The 23,481-nt window shown below is 42.3% G+C and overlaps 1 protein-coding gene across 7 annotated transcripts in view; it reads right to left on the reverse strand.

Moving 5' to 3' along the window:
• Positions 1 to 12,046: 12,046 nt before the first annotated feature.
• The window catches only part of LOC106570966 (nuclear receptor subfamily 6 group A member 1-A), a 188,202-nt gene continuing 176,767 nt past the window's right edge, over positions 12,047 to 23,481 (reverse strand). For 6 of the 7 annotated variants that reach the window (XM_014143586.3, XM_014143624.3, XM_014143614.3 and 3 more), the window contains 7 exons: positions 21,810 to 21,865; positions 19,633 to 19,799; positions 18,638 to 18,865; positions 18,148 to 18,402; positions 17,760 to 17,881; positions 17,323 to 17,475; positions 12,047 to 16,796 (listed from right to left, as the gene is read on the reverse strand). In XM_014143586.3, coding sequence (XP_013999061.1) covers positions 16,660 to 16,796; positions 17,323 to 17,475; positions 17,760 to 17,881; positions 18,148 to 18,402; positions 18,638 to 18,865; positions 19,633 to 19,799; positions 21,810 to 21,865 — 1,118 coding nt within the window. In that variant the 3' untranslated portion in view covers positions 12,047 to 16,659. The remainder of the gene's footprint in view (positions 16,797 to 17,322; positions 17,476 to 17,759; positions 17,882 to 18,147; positions 18,403 to 18,637; positions 18,866 to 19,632; positions 19,800 to 21,809; positions 21,866 to 23,481) is intronic. The other variant, XM_014143591.3, reaches the window with a different exon arrangement.

Genomic DNA, 23,481 nt, shown 5'->3' on the forward strand with positions numbered 1-23,481 from the left:
CCTAAAATTTGGTCTAATTCATTGTGTAGACCTAACTCAGTGTGAAGGCCTAACTCAGTGTGAAGGCCTAACTCAATGTGAAGGCCTTACTCAGTGTGTTTGTCCTAACTCAGTGTAAAAGCCTAAAGTTAGGCCTAACTCATTGTGTAGACCTAACTCAGGGTGAAAGCCTAACTCAGGGTGTAGGCCTAACTCAGTGTGAAGGACCTAACTCATTATGTAGGCCTAACTCAGTGTGAAGGACCTAAGTCATTGTGTTGGCCTAACTCATTGTGTAGACCTAACCCAGTGTGTAGGAATAACTCATTGTGAGGGCCTAACTCAGTGTGAAGGCCTAACTCATTGTGTAGGCCTAACTCAGTGTGAAGGCCTAACTCAGTGTGAAATGCATAACTCAGTGTGAAGGCCTAACTCAATGTGAAAGCTTAACTTAGTGTGAAGGCCTAACTCAATGTGAAGGCCTAACTCAGTGTGAAGGCCTAAAGTTAGGCCTAACTCATTGTCTATGCCTAACTCAGTGTGAAGTCCTAACATAGTGTGAAGCCCTAACTCAGTGTGAAGGCCTAAAATTAGGTTTAATTTATTGTGTAGACCTAACTCAGTGTGAAATGCCTAACTCAGTGTGAAGGCCTAACTCAGTGTGAAGGCCTAAAATTAGGTCTAATTCATTGTGTAGACCTAACTCGGTGTGAAGGCCTAACTTAGTGTGAAGAACAACCTTGGTGTGAAAGCCTAAAGTTAGGCCTAACTCAGTGTGAAGAGCTAAAGTTAGGCCTAACTCAGTGTGAAGGCCTAACTCAGGGTGAAAGCCTAACTCAGGGTGTAGGCCTAACTCAGTGTGAAGGACCTAACTCATTATGTAGGCCTAACTCAGTGTGAAGAACCTAAGTCATTGTGTTGGCCTAACTCATTGTGTAGGCCTAACCCAGTGTGTAGGAATAACTCATTGTGAGGGCCTAACTCAGTGTGAAGGCCTAACTCATTGTGTAGGCCTAACTCAGTGTGAAGGCCTAACTCAGTGTTAAATGCCTAACTCAGTGTGAAGGCCTAACTCCATGTGAAAGCTTAACTTAGTGTGAAGGCCTAACTCAATGTGAAGGCCTAACTCAGTGTGAAGGCCTAAAGTTAGGCCTAACTCATTGTCTATGCCTAACTCAGTGTGAAGTCCTAACATAGTGTGAAGCCCTAACTCAGTGTGAAGGCCTAAAATTAGGTTTAATTTATTGTGTAGACCTAACTCAGTGTGAAGAACCAACTCGGTGTGAAGGCGTAAAATTAGGTCTAATTCATTGTGTAGACCTAACCTAGTGTGTAGGCCTAACTCATTGTGAAGGCCTAACTCAGTGTGTAGGGCCTAACTCATCATGTAGGCCTAACTCAGTGTGAAGGGCTAACTCAGTTTGAAGAACTAACTCTTTGTGTACGCCTAACTCAGTGTGTAGGCCTAACTCAGTGTGAAGGACTAACTCAGTGTGAAAGCCTAAAGTTAGGCCTAACTCATTGTGAAGGCCTAATTCTGTGTGAAGGCCTAACTCAGTGTGAAGGCCTAACTCAATGTGAAGGCCTTACTCAGTGTGTTGGCCTAACTCAGTGTAAAAGCCTAAAGTTAGGCCTAACTCATTGTGTAGGCCTAACTCATTGTGTAGGCCTAACTCAGTGTGAATGTGTAACTCAGTGTGAAAGCCTCACTCAATGTGAAGGTCTAACTCATTGTGTAGGCCTAAGTCATTGTGTAGGCCTAACTCATTGTGTAAGCCTAACTCAGTGTGTAGGCCTAACTCCATGTGAAAGCTTAACTTAGTGTGAAAGCCTAACTCAATGTGAAGGCCTAACTCAGTGTGAAGGCCTAAAGTTAGGCCTAACTCATTGTCTATGCCTAACTCAGTGTGAAGTCCTAACATAGTGTGAAGCCCTAACTCAGTGTGAAGGCCTAAAATTAGGTTTAATTTATTGTGTAGACCTAACTCAGTGTGAAAGCCTAACTCAGTGTGAAGAACCAACTCAGTGTGAAGGCATAAAAGTAGGTCTAATTCATTGTGTAGACCTAGCCTAGTGTGTAGGCCTAACTCATTGTGAAGGCCTAACTCATTGTGTAGGGCCTAACTCATCATGTAGGCCTAACTCAGTGTGAAGGGCTAACTCAGTTTGAAGAACTAACTCTTTGTGTACGCCTAACTCAGTGTGTAGGCCTAACTCAGTGTGAAAGACTAACTCAGTGTGAAAGCCTAAAGTTAGGCCTAACTCATTGTGTAGGCCTAACTCAGTGTGAAGGCCTAACTCAGTGTGAAGGCCTAACTCAGTGTGAAGGCCTAACTCAGTGTGAAGGCCTAACTCATTGTGTACACCTAACTCAGTGTGTAGGCCTAACTTAGTGTGAAGGCCTAACTTAGTGTGAAGGCCTAACTCAATATGAAGGCCTAAAATTTGGTCTAATTCATTGTGTAGACCTAACTCAGTGTGAAGGCCTAACTCAGTGTGAAGGCCTAACTCATTGTGAAGGCCTTACTCAGTGTGTTGGCCTAACTCAGTGTAAAAGCCTAAAGTTAGGCCTAACTCATTGTGTAGGCCTAACTCAGGGTGAAAGCCTAACTCAGGGTGTAGGCCTAACTCAGTGTGAAGGACCTAACTCATTATGTAGGCCTAACTCAGTGTGAAGGACCTAAGTCATTGTGTTGGCCTAACTCATTGTGTAGACCTAACCCAGTGTGTAGGAATAACTCATTGTGAGGGCCTAACTCAGTGTGAAGGCCTAACTCATTGTGTAGGCCTAACTCAGTGTGAAGGCCTAACTCAGTGTGAAATGCATAACTCAGTGTGAAGGCCTAACTCAATGTGAAAGCTTAACTTAGTGTGAAGGCCTAACTCAATGTGAAGGCCTCACTCAGTGTGAAGGCCTAAAGTTAGGCCTAACTCATTGTCTATGCCTAACTCAGTGTGAAGTCCTAACATAGTGTGAAGCCCTAACTCAGTGTGAAGGCCTAAAATTAGGTTTAATTTATTGTGTAGACCTAACTCAGTGTGAAGAACCAACTCGGTGTGAAGGCGTAAAATTAGGTCTAATTCATTGTGTAGACCTAACCTAGTGTGTAGGCCTAACTCATTGTGAAGGCCTAACTCAGTGTGTAGGGCCTAACTCATCATGTAGGCCTAACTCAGTGTGAAGGGCTAACTCAGTTTGAAGAACTAACTCTTTGTGTACGCCTAACTCAGTGTGTAGGCCTAACTCAGTGTGAAGGACTAACTCAGTGTGAAAGCCTAAAGTTAGGCCTAACTCATTGTGTAGGCCTAACTCAGTGTGAAGGCCTAACTCAGTGTGAAGGCCTAACTCATTGTGTACGCCTAACTCAGTGTGTAGGCCTAACTTAGTGTGAAGGCCTAACTCAGTGTGAAGACCTAACTTAGTGTGAAGGCCTAACTCAATATGAAGGCCTAAAATTTGGTCTAATTCATTGTGTAGACCTAACTCAGTGTGAAGGCCTAACTCAGTGTGAAGGCCTAATTCTGTGTGAAGGCCTAACTCAGTGTGAAGGCCTAACTCAATGTGAAGGCCTTACTCAGTGTGTTGGCCTAACTCAGTGTAAAAGCCTAAAGTTAGGCCTAACTCATTGTGTAGGCCTAACTCATTGTGTAGGCCTAACTCAGTGTGAATGTGTAACTCAGTGTGAAAGCCTCACTCAATGTGAAGGTCTAACTCATTGTGTAGGCCTAAGTCATTGTGCAGGCCTAACTCATTGTGTAAGCCTAACTCAGTGTGTAGGCCTAACTCCATGTGAAAGCTTAACTTAGTGTGAAAGCCTAACTCAATGTGAAGGCCTAACTCAGTGTGAAGGCCTAAAGTTAGGCCTAACTCATTGTCTATGCCTAACTCAGTGTGAAGTCCTAACATAGTGTGAAGCCCTAACTCAGTGTGAAGGCCTAAAATTAGGTTTAATTTATTGTGTAGACCTAACTCAGTGTGAAAGCCTAACTCAGTGTGAAGAACCAACTCAGTGTGAAGGCATAAAAGTAGGTCTAATTCATTGTGTAGACCTAGCCTAGTGTGTAGGCCTAACTCATTGTGAAGGCCTAACTCATTGTGTAGGGCCTAACTCATCATGTAGGCCTAACTCAGTGTGAAGGGCTAACTCAGTTTGAAGAACTAACTCTTTGTGTACGCCTAACTCAGTGTGTAGGCCTAACTCAGTGTGAAAGACTAACTCAGTGTGAAAGCCTAAAGTTAGGCCTAACTCATTGTGTAGGCCTAACTCAGTGTGAAGGCCTAACTCAGTGTGAAGGCCTAACTCATTGTGTACGCCTAACTCAGTGTGTAGGCCTAACTTAGTGTGAAGGCCTAACTCAGTGTGAAGGCCTAACTTAGTGTGAAGTGCAAACTCAATATGAAGGCCTAAAATTTGGTCTAATTCATTGTGTAGACCTAACTCAGTGTGAAGGCCTAACTCAGTGTGAAGGCCTAACTCAGTGTGAAGGCATAATTCTGTGTGAAGACCTAACTCAGTGTGAAGGCCTAACTCAATGTGAAGGCCTTACTCAGTGTGTTGGCCTAACTCAGTGTAAAAGCCTAAAGTTAGGCCTAACTCATTGTGTAGGCCTAACTCATTGTGTAGGCCTAACTCAGTGTGAATGTGTAACTCAGTGTGAAAGCCTCACTCAATTTGAAGGTCTAACTCATTGTGTAGGCCTAAGTCATTGTGTAGGCCTAACTCATTGTGTAAGCCTAACTCAGTGTGAAGGCCTAATTCAATGTGAAGGCCTAACTCAGTGTGTTGGCCTAACTCAGTGTAAAAGCCTAAAGTTAGGCCTAACTCATTGTGTAGGCCTAACTCAGTGTGAAAGCCTCACTCAATGTGAAAGTCTAACTCATTGTGTAGGCCTAACTCATTGTGTAAGCCTAACTCAGTGTGTAGGCCTAACTCCATGTGAAAGCTTAACTTAGTGTGAAGGCCTAACTCAGTGTGATGGCCTAAAGTTAGGCCTAACTCATTGTCTATGCCTAACTCAGTGTGAAGTCCTAACATAGTGTGAAGCCCTAACTCAGTGTGAAAGCCTAAAATTAGGTTTAATTTATTGTGTAGACCTAACTCAGTGTGAAAGCCTAACTCAGTGTGAAGAACCAACTCGGTGTGAAGGCGTAAAATTAGGTCTAATTCATTGTGTAGACCTAACCTAGTGTGTAGGCCTAACTCATTGTGTAGGGCCTAACTCATCATGTAGGCCTAACTCAGTGTGAAGGGCTAACTCAGTTTGAAGAACTAACTCTTTGTGTACGCCTAACTCAGTGTGTAGGCCTAACTCAGTGTGAAGGACTAACTCAGTGTGAAAGCCTAAAGTTAGGCCCAACTCATTGTGTAGGCCTAACTCATTGTGTAGGCCTAACTCAGTGTGAGGCCTAAAGTTAGGCCTAACTCATTGTGAAATGCCTAACTCAGTGTGAAATGCCTAACTCAGTGTGAAGGCCTAACTCAGTGTGAAGGCGCAACTCTGTGTGAAGGCCTAACTCAATGTGAAGGCCTAACTCAGTGTGTAGGCCTAACTCATTGTGTAGGCCTAACTCATTGTGTAGGCCTAACTCAGTGTGAAGGACTAACTCAGTGTGAAAGCCTAACTCAGTGTAAGTGAAGACCCCCTGAAATGGACAAAAATGAATGGGAACATATTGGCACTGTACGAAACATATACACGATGTACAATACCACTCATTTCATTCAAAACATTGCAAATGTCATATGCCAAATGCCAAGTGTCACACAGCAAAAATCCAATAGATGGTGAGCGCGCTCCACCGTGAATTTTCTTATTGCAAATGTAACACAAGTCAAGACCCAAGAGTAAAATGTTGAAAATATGAAAGAAAATTCAGTAACATATCACCCCCTTAAAAAAGGGCTTTCTGGACCGTTTTTCGAAATTCTTTAGATTTTTTTGTCAATTATAGATGTATAAGAACTGTATGAACATACTTTTGTCATATTTTATTGTCATAATAAAAAAATACAAATGTACTTGTCCGTAAGGCATATGTTTTTTCCATTTGCAATATGATTTCATAGGATGTCAAAAGTCACTTTTTTTCACCAAATGCCATAAGAAATGTCCAAATGCAATATGAAAGTATTGAATGTGCCAAATAAGGATGTTTTGTCCATTTGCTATGTACGATCATAGGAAGTCGGTTTCCAAACCCCAAAATCAGTGAACCATGTCCAAATGGCATTTATACTGCCCAAATTATATATAGCCCTATGTTAAGCCATGAATCAACCTAAATGGTCTATTTGTCATGAATGATGAGGGAGAAGTGGGACTCTGTTGTTTTTTATAGATTTTTTGAAAAACGTCCAAAATGACCAGATGGGCACGGGTGGGGGTGCTCCCTACCCAACCGTAGACCCCTTGCTCCCCCCTAAAGGCATTAAAAACCATTTTAAAAATGTACTTCTGATAACCCATTCCAATCACCAGGTGCATGGCTGTCCATTTGCAATATTTTTCAATGGGCATTTACCATCAAGAATTTGACATGCTAAAAAATACTGCAGAAATGCGAAATTGACTGGCCTGATGAACTCGGGATGGCCGGGCAGTGATAGTGGTTCCTCTCCATTGCTCGTTGTGTTGATTTCATCATGTCCATTTGGTGATGTTTTTTCACTGTTGAATCATATTGCAAATGTACTGTCCATTTGCAATATGTTTCAATGGGCATTTTCCATCACGAATTTGACATGCTCAAAAATACTGCAGAAATGCAAAATTGACTGGCCCGATGAACTCGGGATGGCCGTGCAGTGACTGTGGTTCCTCACCATCGCTCGATGTGTTGATTTCATCATGTCCATTTGGTGATGGTTTTTCACTGTTGAATCATATTGCAAATGTACTGTCCATTTGCAATGTTTCAATGGGCATTTACCATCACAAATTTGACATGCTCAAAAAAGCTGCAGGAATGCGAGATTGACTGCCCCGATGAACTCGGGATGGCCGGGCAGTGATTCTGGTTCCTCTCCATCGCTCGTTGGTGTTGATTTCAGAATGTCATTTTGGTGATGGTCTATCACTGTTTAAACATATTTCAAATGGACAAAAGTCAGCCAGAAAGTCACTGTCCATCAGTCAATTAGATATCATTCTGACACCAAACTGATACAAACTGACACCAGACACACTTTTTCCAATTCGATTATAAGCCAACTATCCCATATTTCAGAGTTCACAGCGCCTTCTGTTTAAAGCATAATAAAAACATAAAACATGTAGTTACGTTCTAGCTGCGGGTCCAGTTCTGACATTATGTGTAGGCCTAGCTGAGGCGACCCCGAATCCCAAGTTTCGGCTCGATAGGTCATTTGGAACCCAAGCAGCGACCTTAATTGGTGCTGAAAATCCATATTTTCCAGGCGTTGCTATGGGGTCCTTGAATGAGCTATCGGACAGAAACATTGGGGTCCGTCTCTATGGGCCGAGGCGGTTTCAATGCATCTAGTCTTGCAGGTCTGGGACATTTCTAAATGTCGTCATTTTCGTAATGGTCAAAATGATTTGAAGTTATTGCAAATGTACGAGGCTGTTTCTCAGTCTGAGAACCTTCTAGAGCCACATAACTCACCGTGCACTATCGACTTGAGCTCTAGAACAGGTTTCTAACGTTTCAGAGCTCTAGGTCTGACAGTTCTTTGATAGTTCGAACAAAGGTAACTATTGCAGGCTCTGTGTGTCTCTAAGGCCCACACTGTGTCACTCCATCCTTGCTGTGTGTGTGTGTGAGCTTTTCTTGGAAATCTGATGGGATAAATTACTGATTTACAGTTCATGAGGGTTGCCTAGTCACACATATGACATTTTGGAAAGATGTGACTTTTTAACCTTTCGAAACAGCCACAATTTAAGGCACTTCCGGTTGGCACAGGAAGCTTAAAGTAAACACATATCCTCATTGGGGTAGGCTTTTACAGAATCCTGAGTTTTAAGTCTTTATGTTAAGAACTGACTGATTTACACAGGGTTGAATGCAGTGATTTTCACAATCTGCAGGTTTGGTATATCAAAACACCTTTAGGGTGAATTTAACCACTTCCGGTTGCTCCAGGAAGCTTAGAATCAACACAGGTAGACCTCATAGTGGCCTGATGGATAGTCATCGAAGACAGGTTCATAAGACATTCATAACCCACATAGGCTTCAGGTTGAATTTAGGGGAGCAGGCAATGTATTCCTATGGGGAGAAAAGTCATTGCAAACTGTTTGATGTAAACACCTTCTTTTCACTGTTAAGGGTTAACCTCTCTAGGGTAGGTGGCACCAAATCGTCCCACCTACGTAACAGCCAGTGTAATCCCGTGGCGCGTTATTCAAAAACCTCAGAAATGCAAAAACTTCAATTTTTCAAACATATGACTATTTTACACCATTTTAAAGACAAGACTCTCGTTAATCTAACCACACTGTCCGATTTCAAAAAGGCTTTACAACGAAAGCAAAACATTAGATTATGTCAGCAGAGTACCCAGCCAGAAATAATCAGACACCCATTTTTCAAGCTAGCATATAATGTCACATAAACCCAAACCACAGCTAAATGCAGCCCTAACCTTTGATGATCTTCATCAGATGACAACCCTAGGACATTATGTTATACAATACATGCATGTTTTGTTCAATCAAGTTCATATTTATATCAAAAAACTGCTTTTTACATTAGCATGTGACTAGCATGTGACTAGCATTCCCACCGAACACTGCCGGTGAATTTACTAAATTACTCACGATAAACGTTCACAAAAAGCATAACAATTATTTTAAGAATTATAGATACAGAACTCCTCTATGCACTCGATATGTCCGATTTTAAAATAGCTTTTCGGTGAAAGCACATTTTGCAATATTCTCAGTAGATAGCCCGGCATCACAGGGCTAGCTATTTAGACACCCAGCAAGTTTAGCACTTACCAAAGTCAGATTTACTATAAGAAAAATGTTATTACCTTTGCTGTCTTCGTCAGAATGCACTCCCAGGACTTCTACTTCAATAACAAATGTTGGTTTGGTTCAAAATAATCCATCGTTATATCCAAACAGCAGCGTTTTGTTCGTGCGTTCAAGACACTATCCGAAAGGGTAAATAAGGGTGACGAGCATGGCGCAATTCGTGACAAAAAAATTCTAAATATTCCATTACCGTACTTCGAAGCATGTCAACCGCTGTTTAAAATCAATTTTTATGGCATTTTTCTCATAAAAAAGCGATAATATTCCGACCGGGAATCTGCGTTTAGGTAAACAGACGAAAGAAAATACAGCATGGGGTCAACTCGGGCACGCGCCTAAGCCCATAGTACTTTGATCGGCCACTTGCCAAAAGCGATAATGTGTTTCAGCCCGTGGCTGCCTCGATATCGTTCAGCTTTTTCCCGGGCTCTGAGAGCCTATGGGAGCCGTAGGAAGTGTCACGTTAGAGCAAAGATCCTCAGTCTTCAATAAAAAGAGCCAAGATGAAACACAACTTGTCAGACAGGCCACTTCCTGCATGGAATCTTCTCAGGTTTTGGCCTGCCATTTGAGTTCTGTTATACTCACAGACACCATTCAAACAGTTTTAGAAACTTTAGGGTGTTTTCTATCCAAAGCCAATGATTATATGCATATTGTAGTTACTGGGCAGGAGTAGTAACCAGATTAAATCGGGTACGTTTTTATCCGGCCGTGTCAATACTGCCCCCTAGCCCTAACAGGTTAATGCCACATGGTGAAGGTGATGCTTGCACAGATCGGGAGGACCTCAGAAATGTTCCTGAGGTCGAATTGTGCTTCTAACCCTAACGGTTCTCCCGCTGTCACCCAAAAGCACCTGCAATTTGTGAAGGCCTAACTCAGCGTGAAGGACTATCTCAGTGTGAAAGCCTAAAGTTAGGCCTAACTCATTGTGTAGGCCTAACTCATTGTGTAAGACCTGACAAGTTGTGTAGGCCTAACTCAGTGTGAAGGCCTAATTCATTGTGTAGGCCTAAGTCAGTGTGTAGGTCTAACTCAGTGTGAAGGCCTAACTCAGTGTGAAGGCCTAACTTAGTGTGAAGGCCTAACTCAATGTGAAGGCCTAAAGTTAAGCCTAACTCAGTGTGAAGGACCTTACTCATTGTGTAGGCCTAACTCAGTGTGAAGTCCTAACTCAATGTGAAGGCCTAACTCATTGTGTAGGCCTAACTCAGTGTGAAGGCCTAACTCATTGTGTAGGCCTAACTCAGTGTGAAGGCCTAACTCAGTGTGAAAGCCTAACTCAATGTGAAGGCCTAACTCATTGTGTAGGCCTAACTCATTGTGTAAGGCCTAACTCAGTGTGAAGGCCTAACTCAGTGTGAAATACCTAACTCAGTGTGAAGGCTTAACTTAGTGTGAAGGTCAAACTCAGTGTGAAGGCCTAAAATTATGTCTAATTCATTGTGTAGACCTAACTCAGTGTGAAGGCCAAACTCATTGTGAAGGCCTAAATCATTGTGTAGACCTAACTCAGTGTGAAGGGCCTAACTCATTGTGAAGGCCGGTATGTGGCTTCATCAGCAAACTTCTGAACACCAGGTGGCCCACCAGAGCATCCCCAAGGTCCCCATAACAGCACACAACAAACCACGTGTCCATCTTTGTACAGCCAAGCTCAAGTATTTTCTGTTACATTCCCTGATTTTCATTTGACATCTTGCTCAGATCTTGGTGGAGCAGACAAAATGTCCCTTTAGGACATCTCATGGTCACAGAAACTGCAAGAATGAGCTTTATACAGTGGAATGTCATTTTGGTAAAGCCCAAAAAAGCATTACACTTTTCACATCCTTTATAATGTATGCTCTCTTCAGGTGGAAGAGTCCAACTGAGTCAGTTAAAGGGAGGTCTACAGATATGTGATGTGCAGATAAAGGTGGGAATGACCTGGTAGCCCTTCCAGGAAAATTTGACAGGAAGAGGGGAATGATTGGGCCCAAAAAAACACTGTCACTTCCTATAACAATTTGTGGGGAACTCCATAAATAGTGAAGCAATTCTGCAGCCACTTGACATTGGTGGAAGAGGAAGAGGATCCAGGATCCTCCTTGAGAATGGGTATGGAGTCGGGAAAACTTAGAAAAATTCCCTTTAAAGCAAATATCCCTACACAGGGAAGATTTGACATGATGTATAGTAAGTACAGGATTACTAAAACCATAAAGGAGATTTGTTGGAAACTTATAGATTGTGTCTTTAATGAAGAGCATGTTCTGAAAAGTGACCAATGATGCATCAGTGTGTGGAGTCAACTAATCTTCTAGAGGTGAGAAAATGCCTCTTGAACTATCGTTTTAATTCCTCTACCATACACACAGTAAAGACTGTTGATAGATCTGACATTAGTGAAGAATTTTTCATCATTAAAATAGCAGTGGAGGCCTTGACTTCCTCTGGCCCATTTTGAAATGTGGCCAGCTACGTAAATTCCCCAGAGCTGTGGTGGGCAGTGACGCTGTCAGTGGCCCTGGCAAGGGAGCTGGATTTGGCACAGTATGGGAAGCCATTATTTCTCCTTGGCTCAGATTGACAAGACAAGAGGTACATGCTAAAAACGACTTTCTCTGCCCTGTCCACAAGAAGGGGAGGAGCCAGCGACAGGATGTGACTGTCACACAGCAAACGGGCTCCCCGTAATTTATTACAACGACTCAGCTCTTTTATTTTGAGATCTCTGGTGTAATGAGGCACTGCTATCATTGGGTAAATACCCCACCGTGTTTAGACTAATATAGCCTCTGTGACCTGGGCTATCATCTGTATTCACAAGGATCATGCGTATGCCTCTTAGAATAGGCACCCTATATGATGGGTGATCAGTGGCAATTTTCATTTGTGCTCGTCGTATGCCATCTCAAAGGCGTGGAGAACAAACGGGGAGTGGAGGGTCACAGACATTCACTCTGAGAGCACATCCTAAATGGGTAAGCTGGGGCCATTCATCTGAAATGCTACTTTTGGTCAATTATACATTTTTCGGCAAAGGGAAAGAAATAAAAACATTGAGGCCTTGGTCTCACAGTTGCATAAGTTTCATGTTTATTTAGTTTCAAGTCCTGACACATTCTATGCATGCTTTGAACACGTACTGCTCTGATAGCCACAGGTAGTCAAAGTTACAGTCAGGGCAGATACATGGACACAAAGTATATAAACCCATGATGGAGGTTAAAGCTAGAATCCTTAGTTGCAACATCAATTTTTGGACTCACAAATTAATGATATATATACCCCATTGATTCTTGAACATTTTTACTTGTAAACGCATCATGAGTTTAGTTCAATTGTCGTACCCCATCAGAACACAAAATAAAACGTAGCTTGTTTTGCTCCGATGTTTGTAAACAAAGAAAATATTTTTTTTAATAAAAACACTAAAGCCTCAAAACATGTCAAAAACGACAATGTTTATATCATGGGGTGGTCCGTCCTGGCATCCATAGCTCGGTCTATGAATTTGAGAGTGGTAACATTTCTCCAGGCCCATCCCTCAGCTTTTTACCAAAATAGAGGTGGGGTGACCCTTTGTTATTATTTCAAAGGATTGTAGCTTTAAGAAACAACATGTTACAGTAGAACATCACATCTCTTAACTTCTGAATTTCTCTGTCTGCAACTTTTTTACAACCAGAACACCAACATAAACAAACAAAGCATTGTGCCCCCCTAAAACATTATGACACCTGATATCACTGCAATTCAAAAGCCTTTCTTTTGATTGATACATTCTATCAAAGAGAATGAGAAAATCGATGTTGACAAATACGTATTGAAAATAAGCGAGAGGTTGTTAGTCACCATTTCAATAAAGTGTACAATGGCTTTATGCATAAGACCACAACAGTGTTCCCTCGAATAAAATAAAGTGTTGATTGTAACACAGCACAGCAGAGTAAAGAGTTATGAACGTAAATGTAATTGTTTGTGTCAGAGGCAAAGGTGTTGTGATGATCTGGCCCTATTATTTTTGGCACTTAGTGGTTAGGGACCTTTACCACTTAAATTGAGCAAGATTAAAAGGTACACACAGGTCAACAAACATCTAACATGTCAACCATGAACCAAAGCGGAGCTTCCCTGTCAATTTTAATCCTGAGCTGCAGGATGCCCCTTGAAAACTGGGCACCACTGACAGATAGTGCTTGCCTATAGGCCAACACATTCATCGCAAACCATGCATCTCCAAGATGTCTACCTTGTTTCTGGTAAATGACGGACAGAATACTAGGTGTATCCCAAACCAGCTTCTCATCCCTACCAACTCACTTGGAGGACCCTCAATTGTCACGTGTTGCTGACGAAACGAGAGTAAAGAGGGGATCAATAAGCCCATCAACTTTGGGACACACTCGTGACGTGAATGCAGCCCCAAGGTCCGTCAGAGGGCAATATTATTTTGGACGTTGTTTGTCCTCTGACGTCCCAAGGTGATCTGCCCAGACGGTAATACACTTGTGTCCCCCCTTGACTAGAAACTACATAAAACATCCTCCGTTTAGGCTGCAAATGTGACGATTTCCTCCTAGACTAACTTTAATGGCGAGCAGCCCTAAAGTAAACTGGGAATATATGCGTACTGTCTTAATGAAACAATTTTCCTCTATCATGCTAGGTTGCACCTGTCTGTTGTTTGCCCCTGTCTGAAGGCTGCATGCAATGTCCGGAAGTAGCATCATGGTGGTAGAAAATTGTGCTTTATTAGGACAGTACACATATTTTCCCAGGTATTTTAGGGCTGCTCGCCATTAAAGCTAGTTAAGGAGGAAACCGATGCCTGTGCAGCATGAATAGAGGATGCTTTATGTAGCTGCTCATCGCGGGGTGACACGAGTGTATCACGGGTTAGTCTGACTGCGTCGACACCTAGAGATAATAAGATGTCAGGAAGAACTACTAAGGGTCTCGCGGTTAACTTGAACGATGCAATTCCAGATCTACATTTAAATAATAAAACGAGCATGAAATTCAAAATGATAAAATTCCTCGTTGTTTTACAATATAATAACCTCAATAACAGTCAAACATTTAATTTGGGAGATGTTTCATATTTTACATGTCAAGCATCAGAAACAGACACAAACAAATGCACATATATAATTAGGAACACTTGTCCATTCTTTTGAATGAAAATGTGCTTACTCCTAACATATCGCAGTGCTTCAAGTTGGCGCCTACACCACTAGAGGGCGTAGTTCTTCCTGACGTCGTATTACCGCCAGGTGTCGACGCATTCAGCCCAGCCGGTGATAGACTCCTGTCCCCCTCCCCGGATAGCACTTCCCTCTGGAGCCTGCAGCCTTTCTGGCTTGGTCGAAGTGACTATAGAAGGGTCTAATTAGCCCCAACACCCTTGATAATTTTCACTCCCTCAGCTTTGGGACACTTATGCATATGGCAGAGGCACACGTGTATGTGCAAATGGCGGGTCAGGGGGGTGCGGTAAAGGGAGTGATTTGTGATTCAGCCACTAACTTAAAAAAATTAAAAATCCTAGTCACCTTCACTTCAAACAATCAAATCTAATTGATATGCAAAACATTCTTGTAAAACAACAAAATACATTCCAAGTAAATGACAAATGTTAATAGTTGAATAAAAACAGACAAAAGCGGGACATTGAATAGATGTGATTAATTCATTTACGAATACGCATCAATTCCCAGTTTGTTGAAAGACGTGTGTATCCAAGAGGTTGACAGAATGGCTACGATAGAGGCACTTCTAGGCCTCGTCAAAATGCCACAACTGGCTCTGACTGAGGACCTATAGCAAAACCATCAACTCTGGCACAGTCCCTTCACTTAAATCATTGTCTGGTGCAAATATGTAAACACTCAATAGATATAACACATATATTCAGTTCGATTTGGAATGTTTTGAAGGGGAGGGGTGCACTCCGTGGACTTGACTGCCAGTTTTCCCTTACAACAACATTTATTTCCTTACAGTACAGTTCTGATGTAACACTTCTAATTGATTGAGTCTGGTCAATGCTGCACTTTGCTCAAAACACAGTGTCCTTTTTTGCCTTGTTTGTAACACACCTGAGAATACAAGTGAATATGAATCTAACCAGTCACAGAGCCTTACATCAATTCAGAACCCAAATTGTGTCCTTATTAGTCCATTAAAATCGTATTCTATTCCATATAGTCCAAACACCCACACAAATACAACAACTCCCCTACAGAAAAAAAGACCTCAAAAGACAAGACGGCTACTTACAACGTCCCCCGAAACCTACAACTACTAATTCTAAACGCGCAATTCAACAAAGTGATCCTGAGTATCTTCTGAGTGCAGTACACCAAACTTCCGCCTTACCCTGTTTAGAACTCAACTTCTCGCGAACTCGAGTGAGAAAATATCACAGAAAACATTAACTGGCAGCTGCAACATTTTTGTTGACGCACATGCAGACATAACAATAACAATAACAGGTCACAGGTGGGATTTTGCTTTGAACATGTCTCTTGAAAGAGTAGAGTGCACAACAACAATACTCTTGAACTATGGCTGAGCTTGCCACTATTGGGCAGCATTTCACATCTATTTAAAAAAACACACCCACACCCTAGGTTTTCAACAGTGTGCATATTGCACTTCTCATCCTCCCAGGCATCTGGAGTAACTGGTACATCTCAGGAGAAGGTCGACTGGGACAGTATCACTTTACTGGCCTATCATCACCAATCCCAGAGTGGTCCTTCAGTTAATTCATTGATTGATCAACAAATGCCAACAAATGCCATCTTCAATTGGAAAATCTTTCAAATGTAGTTGGAAACTTCCACTTACTTATATACCATTAGCCTTAAAAATACCCGTATCAATTTTGACAACATTTAATTTCTACTCGCTAAAAGGCTTGAGTAGAAATGTAAATGAAAAAGAGGCTTGAATTTGCAGCCACTTTATGTTGACATTACTAGTGATGGGAAACAAGGCATCAGTGATGCAGCTTGGGACATCTCATCTGTCACTATTGGCAGACATGTTTGAGTAGATATACCAATACCACTTGAGAAACCACACCACCCCCACCATGATAAATGTAACTAATCTTAAAAAGCTAAATGTATAGCATGTAGTATATATTAAAACTAAATTCAACTACACTTAGTAACTGAGTGTATCTTTAGAGACCTTTGGTAACAATCATTAACGCTACATAGATTTTTAAACACATTGGGGAAGTATCTCTCATGTACTTTACTGTAGCTGAGGATAGTACAAACATACCAAAGACTGCTGAAGTTATCTTTTCACTGACACAGGCAAATGTCCACTGAAAAAACAACAAATACTTCCTGAGGTAGTCTTTCAGTTACAATAGCGTTTTCTAGTGGATCCCTAAACAAAAAAAACTTCCTGGAAATCTATACGAAAAATAGCTACCATGTTAACACTTCACATACTTGTAAACTGCACTTACACGTCTGAACAATGCATTGGTTGTGCATTTCTTGTTGCAGAGGCGTGTGCTCTGCGTAGATGAGAATACATTCAGATCTGTCGTGTAATAAATACATTTAGAAAAACAATTATGTCACATTCTGTCACATTCACAAAAGAAAGAAGGGGGTCCCCCCCTCCTTCAGGTGAACGGTGGGTTTTGAGAGGCGTGGCTCAGTTGCCGGGGATGAGGTCTGTTGTCAGGCAGGTGGTGGTGCCTGCTCGGAGGGTGTTGGGGCTGAACTTGCAGGAGTGTAGGACGGCCTTAAACAGCAGGGGGAGCTGTTCCAACGGAACGTTCACCAGCTTCCCTGGAAGGGCCGACCATTTACATTACATTTTACACATTAGTCATTTAGCATATGCTCTTATACAGAGCGATTTACAGTAGTGAGTGCATACATTTTCCATACAATTTGTTTTATTTTTGTACTGTACCATCAAAGACAGTAAGCACAGAAAACAACAACCTCTTAATCCCCATCTATCCCCCAAACAAATCCAATGGACATTGACGTGCACAGTATTCACAACCACAGATCTATTACAGTACATTATTTACCATACATTGGGGTGTATAATGTTTTCCCTTGATGCCATCCTAAAATAGGATAGGATGAACTTTAACCTTAGACACATTGTGCTGTATACAAAAATAAACACTGCACATAACATAGTACACACATTGCACATTACCCATGTCATACACACTGTACACGTTTCGTATAGCCATATGCATAATACATATTGCACACCTTACAATGAAAATGGCTATCAGTCGGAGCTGAAAAGGGTTTGCATTATAAGGTGACAATTGAATGAACTGTATGTACTCACCGGCGATGTGGCGGATCTCAGGGAGGCACATCATGATCTCAGGGAAGCGTTTGGGCTGGTGAGGGTACTTGTACTCAGCTAGGTCCTGGCACACGTACCAGTAGCGCTTGTTCAGCTTCTCCAGCTGAGAAACGTTGGTAAGCCCTCGGATATCTGCACAGAGGAGAGGGTTACGGATACGATGATGACTAATACAGACGTCCCTTTAAAACAAAGTTGTGATGCCTTCATTGCCAGGACTTGGTTTAATAAAATATGAATTAAATAGATACACACACATAATAATATTCACAGTACCTACTGACATTTCGGATTATATTTCATAGGTTACATTTTTTATCAGTGTAAAAATTTGCCCAGCAGCCATTGTATCATCCCAGCCTTTTTTGTAATTTCCAACATATTTTAAAAAGTATGTAGAATTGACAGAGTACTACCTTGGGTGAGGAAGTTGATGGCTTTCATACAGGCATACTCCTCATTGCTAACCTTCAGCTGATTCAATTTGCGGAACAGGTATATCAGTCTCTCCATCACATCCATTCCATTTTCACTAAACCTGGCAGATGAGAGATAATCAATTAAAATCATTTGAAAGAACGGCTTAAGTTGCATTTAAAATACTTAATTAATGATGTATCCCAGGACCGATATTCCTCAATCAGATTAAGCTACAGGCGAGGCTTAATCTGGCTCTGGGAAACCACCCTTCCTAATATTCTCCCAAAAAGGCCAAATTTGAGCCAAGGCTATGGCAATGGAACCCCAGATCCATGTTACCAGACTCAAAAACCTGGAGACCTAAGATCCCGGGGCTTCTCTTACCCTTGCAGCTCGTAGTCAGAGGGCAAGTACTTGGTGGTGACGTTGGCCAGGTCCCCGAACATCTGGCCGCTGTAGATGGTGAGGCTGGAGAGCAGGATGAGCTCCTGCCAAGTAGCACTGAGCAGCAGGGTGTAGTCCTCGATGGACAGCTCGCAGAAGAAGGGCAGCCGCTTGATCCAGGAGATCTGCCGAAACAGTAGCTCGTCTGCCAGCCGACAGAGCAAGGCAAACAGCTCCCCCTGGGTCACCCTGTACCTGGGGGACACATGGCAGACAGGGAGGTGTGAAGGTTAGGCATGACACACTTTCTTCACACTCTAGAACCAAAGATAAAGAATAAAAAGAGTGATTGATAGAACATTTTTAGGAAAGATCAGACAAAACAAGACATCTGGCGTCAAGACCCCAAACCTTAAAAGTCTACCAAAAGAAAACGCAGCACGTCGAAAGCACAGTTCCCGACACAGATGTGTACACCGTGGGAACTCACCCATCTTCTATGAGCATGGGGGTCCCCAGGGGGGCCAGGTCCTCAGCTGCCACCAGTTGGGAGACGAGGGTCTGTGATTGGGAGTGCAGGCTGCGGGCCAGGGTGGGCCTAAGGACTGACTGGGCATAACCAAAAAGGTGCGGCAGGAACTGGTAGTGTGAGGACACAGGCGTGCCCACATACTGGTCCCGGTAGGTAGCAGTGTAGCCATTCATTTCCAGGGACCTGCTGCAAAGACACAAGCCAGGAAACCATTACGGAGTAAAGAACTGCTCTACTATAAATACTTATTACACTGTGCTTACAGAAATAATTACACAAGAATAATGGCACCATAATGTGAAGTGTGACAGATTTTTCTACCAAATGTATATTTTTCTGGGCACAGGCAAGCATGAAAAAATCATGATAGAACTCCACGTTTAACATGGAGACAGCGCCAGAGAGGACTGGGTTGCAGACAGAGAACATCGACCCTGAGACAACCATGTTAAGGACAGTATTTATCATTGTGGAATGGCAAGACTTCAGAAAAAGCAGAGGAATGAAAACTGTGTCTGCTGTTTCCGCGGCAACAAACCCAGGGAGAATCCAGTTGTGAGGAGCTTCAAATTCTCCCATAAATGTGCTTAGGAGTGAAATGTGGGTGACCTTACAATTTAACATGAGAGGAACCTTCACTCAATCGCATTACAACAAAATTCTAAAAAAAACATTACTGGTACTGGTAGGCATGCAATGGAAAATTCAAAAGGTGTCACGAAGCTGAGGGGACAAACTAAAATGTATCCGTATCCGTTCATAGGACATACGACTGCCAGATATAGGTCATTTTATTCAGAAATTAATTTAAAGATATTACATTTGGCCACAAAATTTTGACACATTTCACTCCTGGGGGAAGTCATAGTTACTCAGTCAGTGGTGTTTCTCGGTCAGTGCGCCGCCCTTTAACTTTTGAGGTAATGGTCTGTACGCCTACAGCAACAGCTCACCTGGACGACAGGGTGGAGACCGGAGAGGGTTGGTTGCCCTCGGAGACACCATTGTCGGGGGAACTGTGGTCGCTGTCGCCGTTGTTTCCCCAGGTGTGCTCTGGCAAACCAGCATCCTCCTTGAACTCCTGGCCTGTCATAATGCGCTCCATTTCTTCATTCGAAATCTATAGCAGAGAAGCGAGGGAAAAAAGGAGGGAGGGCAACAAGGAAGGAGGTAAGAGAAGAGAAAGCCTCCGTTCATTTTCTCTTGTCATTCAGAATGTCATAGGGTTATTGATTCAGGTGCATTAGTCCCTGTACAAACAAAACCCTGTTTGTCTGACGATTAGAAAAATGTTATACATTGGTCATTGTTAAGTTTTTTTATTCAGCTATGTAGCATACTAAACCCTGCTCATGAGAAATGACAAAGGTTTCATAGAAATATTTTAAGAATGTTCCCGAGACGGTGGCGGGCAGCTTCTCTTTCACATATTGTCAGTATACCCGTGAACAGTGGAATCAATGTGTGGCTATGAGTGGATTTAAGAAGGCAGGAGCTTCTTAGATTGGAGAACAAAACAAGCACCCACGGACATATCTCACACTCGCTCTTGCACTCTTTGCCTCGGGAAGCGGGTGAACTTTTTCTCCGCCGCACAAGCGGTGCCTTCCCATTATCTGTGTTTGAAAGGCGTGTGATTACTCCGTTGCAGCGCTATGGTTCACATCTGAGCAGAAGGGTGATTTAAGCCTAATGAGTTAACCCGATCTGCAATAATGAGGGACAGACTTGACTGTCTCGCAGGGCCTGAATCCAGCTTTGGAGCAAGGACACTGATATTGAGGATATCGCTGGAATCAACTGAATGATTTTGCTCCTTGAAAGATACTAGGCAGAGAATGTTATCTAAAACCATTCTGCAGATACTTAACAGGCAAAAAAAACGAGGTATTTCAAGTATTGCAAAATATCATGCAGGTACAGTAGTCTAGTAAAGACTGACTTTTGCTGCCATTATTGTGTGGTTTTGAACATTTTGAGATGACAATAAGAATAAAGTTGGTGGAAATGAAAGCCTACCTTACTGGTTCACAACAAGTCACAATAGCCAACAATTAAACATATTAAACTACATTTTTTGACCTGTTAAAACATTTGAAAATGCAAGCTACTGTTAAAATGGTCTGGTTTTCACCATCAATGGAACATGAATCAAATCTCATCAATCAATCTTTGCGTTCGGCTACTCAGCTGCTTTCAGGGGCTTCTCTTTAAAAGTACACCTGGAAAATAGCCTCTTTTTTTGTTGAGTCTCAAAACGTTTTAGCAGTTTTGAGTTTTTGTAGCTTTTTGTAGCTGAACATTTAAAGGCTGAAATGGATAGAACATAAAATAAATAAATAGTCTGAAAATAATAGATTTGTTTTAAAATGAAAGCACTTCAAGTCCATGTCGTACACGAACGTGGCCTCTGAATCAATTAGAGAGAGAATCATGTCCCTTTTCGAGTTGTATTGCCTGTAATGTGAGAAATATATTCTCTGAATACGCTTTACAAACAGAATGATGGAACTGAAAGTTTCTTCTATTGAGGTTGGTTGCTTTGTAAAAAACAGTTTCACACTGGGAGGAACCACAGGAGGTTGGTGGCACCTTAATTGGGGAGAACGGGCTCGTGGTAATGAACGTGGTGGAATAGTATCAAACACATGGTTTCCAGGTGTTTGATGCCATTCCATTTGCGCCGTTCCGGTCATTATTATGAGCCGTCCTCCCCTCAGCAGCCTCCACTGGGAGGAACATAGAAAACACTAACACCACAGTGCACAACCGAAGTCATTGAGGGCAACAGTGTCTGTGGTTTTCAGAATGGAGAAAACTTTTTGAAACCGAGAGAAAAAGGGAGGGACTACTTGAACTTGTCCAATAAGAACACAGATTTCTTGTTTTCTTTTGCTTAACATTTTACTACGGCGTGACGTGTGACTTACTAAACACATCCCTGGTTTCGTTAATGCCCTTGGCACTTATTTGATCAGTTTATAATGCCATTAATTGGACAGAGAGAAACTGTATTAAACTGGAAAAATGTAATCCAGCAGGCCCTCGAGTCAAACGATATATGGGTAGGGACAGAGGTAAAAGACCTAAGACTGGACCAGAACGGAAACAGTAATAAATTGTGACATACCTCAACAGGTCCAATGCTCTTATTCCTTCCCCCTGGCATTCCATCCTCTCTGATTGCTGTGGAAAGACACACAGACAGAACTTAGAAAGCCCATTCTGAAAAACTGGAAATGCATTTCACAACTTCCAATCACCCAACATAACCATGTTAAAATAGACTAGTTGAAAGAAAAGAGATGGTGACAGGAGGGTTGGAGTTGGGTTCAGCAACTCAACATAGGATGAGAAGTTTTTTTACTGTTGAGGGAGACATGCGGAAGGCTGTGGAATCTGAGCTGTGAGGTTTGTGGAAGGGACCTGGCACCCTCTAATGGTGAGAAAAGGCATCAGCGTTTTAACTGGTCTGAACTGGATTAAGCAGAAATAGAAGGATACTCTAAAGAGCATATGATTGACATCAATACTTAAAAAGAAAGTCTCTAGAATGTAAAAGAACTGAATAGATAGTAGAGAAATTGAGTTGCGTGATGAATTAACAGTTGAATGGTGTGTGTCTGTGTGTGTGTGTGTGTGTGTGTGTGTACATGTGTCTTAACATTTGAATTAACAGTTGAATGGCGTGTGTGTGTGTGTGTGTGTGTGTGTGTGTGTGTGTGTGTACATGTGTCTTAACATTTGAATTAACAGTTGAATGGTGTGTGTGTGTGTGTGTGTACATGTGTCTTAACATTTGAATTAACAGTTGAATGGCGTGTGTGTGTGTGTGTGTGTGTGTGTGTGTGTGTGTGTGTGTATATGTGTCTTAACATTTGAATTAACAGTTGAACGGGTGTGTGTGTGTGTGTGTGTGTGTGTGTGTGTGTGTGTGTGTACATGTGTCTTAACATTTGAATTAACAGTTGAATGGTGTGTGTGTGTGTGTGTGTGTGTGTGTGTGTGTGTGTGTGTGTGTGTGTGTGTGTGTGTGTGTGTGTGTGTGTGTGTCTTAACATTTGACTTTGAAAAACATAGAACACAGAAGCCCTCTCTTCTCCTCTGTTCTGTCTTTCTATTTCTCCGTCTTTCTGTTGCCCTCCTCCCTACATTGTTTATAGTGTCACACATAAACACATGTCTAACTGACTACTTCCAGGTGACAGACAGGGTCAAGGAGCAGGTTTCAACCTGTTCTTACAGTCACTCGCATACATAAGGCTGCAAATGCTTGGTGATGTAGATGTGGTGGCCACTGGTCAGGCTTTGTGGATATGACTAAGGTCCTTAGCACTATTCCTATTGTGTGTAATGGAGCATTGGTGGGTGTGTTCTCAGAGGCTGCCACTGGGAGGCAGTGGAGGCACACTCTGGAGCTCAGACCACTCAGCATTTTGCACGTGGAATGCTGCAGTTGTTTGCCACTGTTATGCAGACCAGCCATGCTATTGGTTCAAATTGATTCTTTGGGGAATTAATGGGAAACCATTTCTTCGCGGAAGTGCACACTCTAAAGAGAATAGCTACGAGGGGGGTGCACTACGAGGATGGTGTACCACAAGGGGGTGGACTTGCTACCCATCACCCCTCATCAAATAAACCCATTAGTTTACGGTTAGACCAACAAAAAAATGACATATCTGTGTACTTCAAGGTCATAGACACATATCTGGCAGTGACTACACACTAACTGGATTATCTGCATATTGCTTAAGGTGCTTCACCATGCTTGGAAGTGTACACCTACTGGTCTCACAAAT

This window comes from Salmo salar, chromosome 01, assembly GCF_965601325.2.
Source record: "Salmo salar chromosome 01, fSalSal1, whole genome shotgun sequence".
NCBI classification, from domain to species: Eukaryota; Metazoa; Chordata; class Actinopteri; order Salmoniformes; family Salmonidae; genus Salmo; species Salmo salar.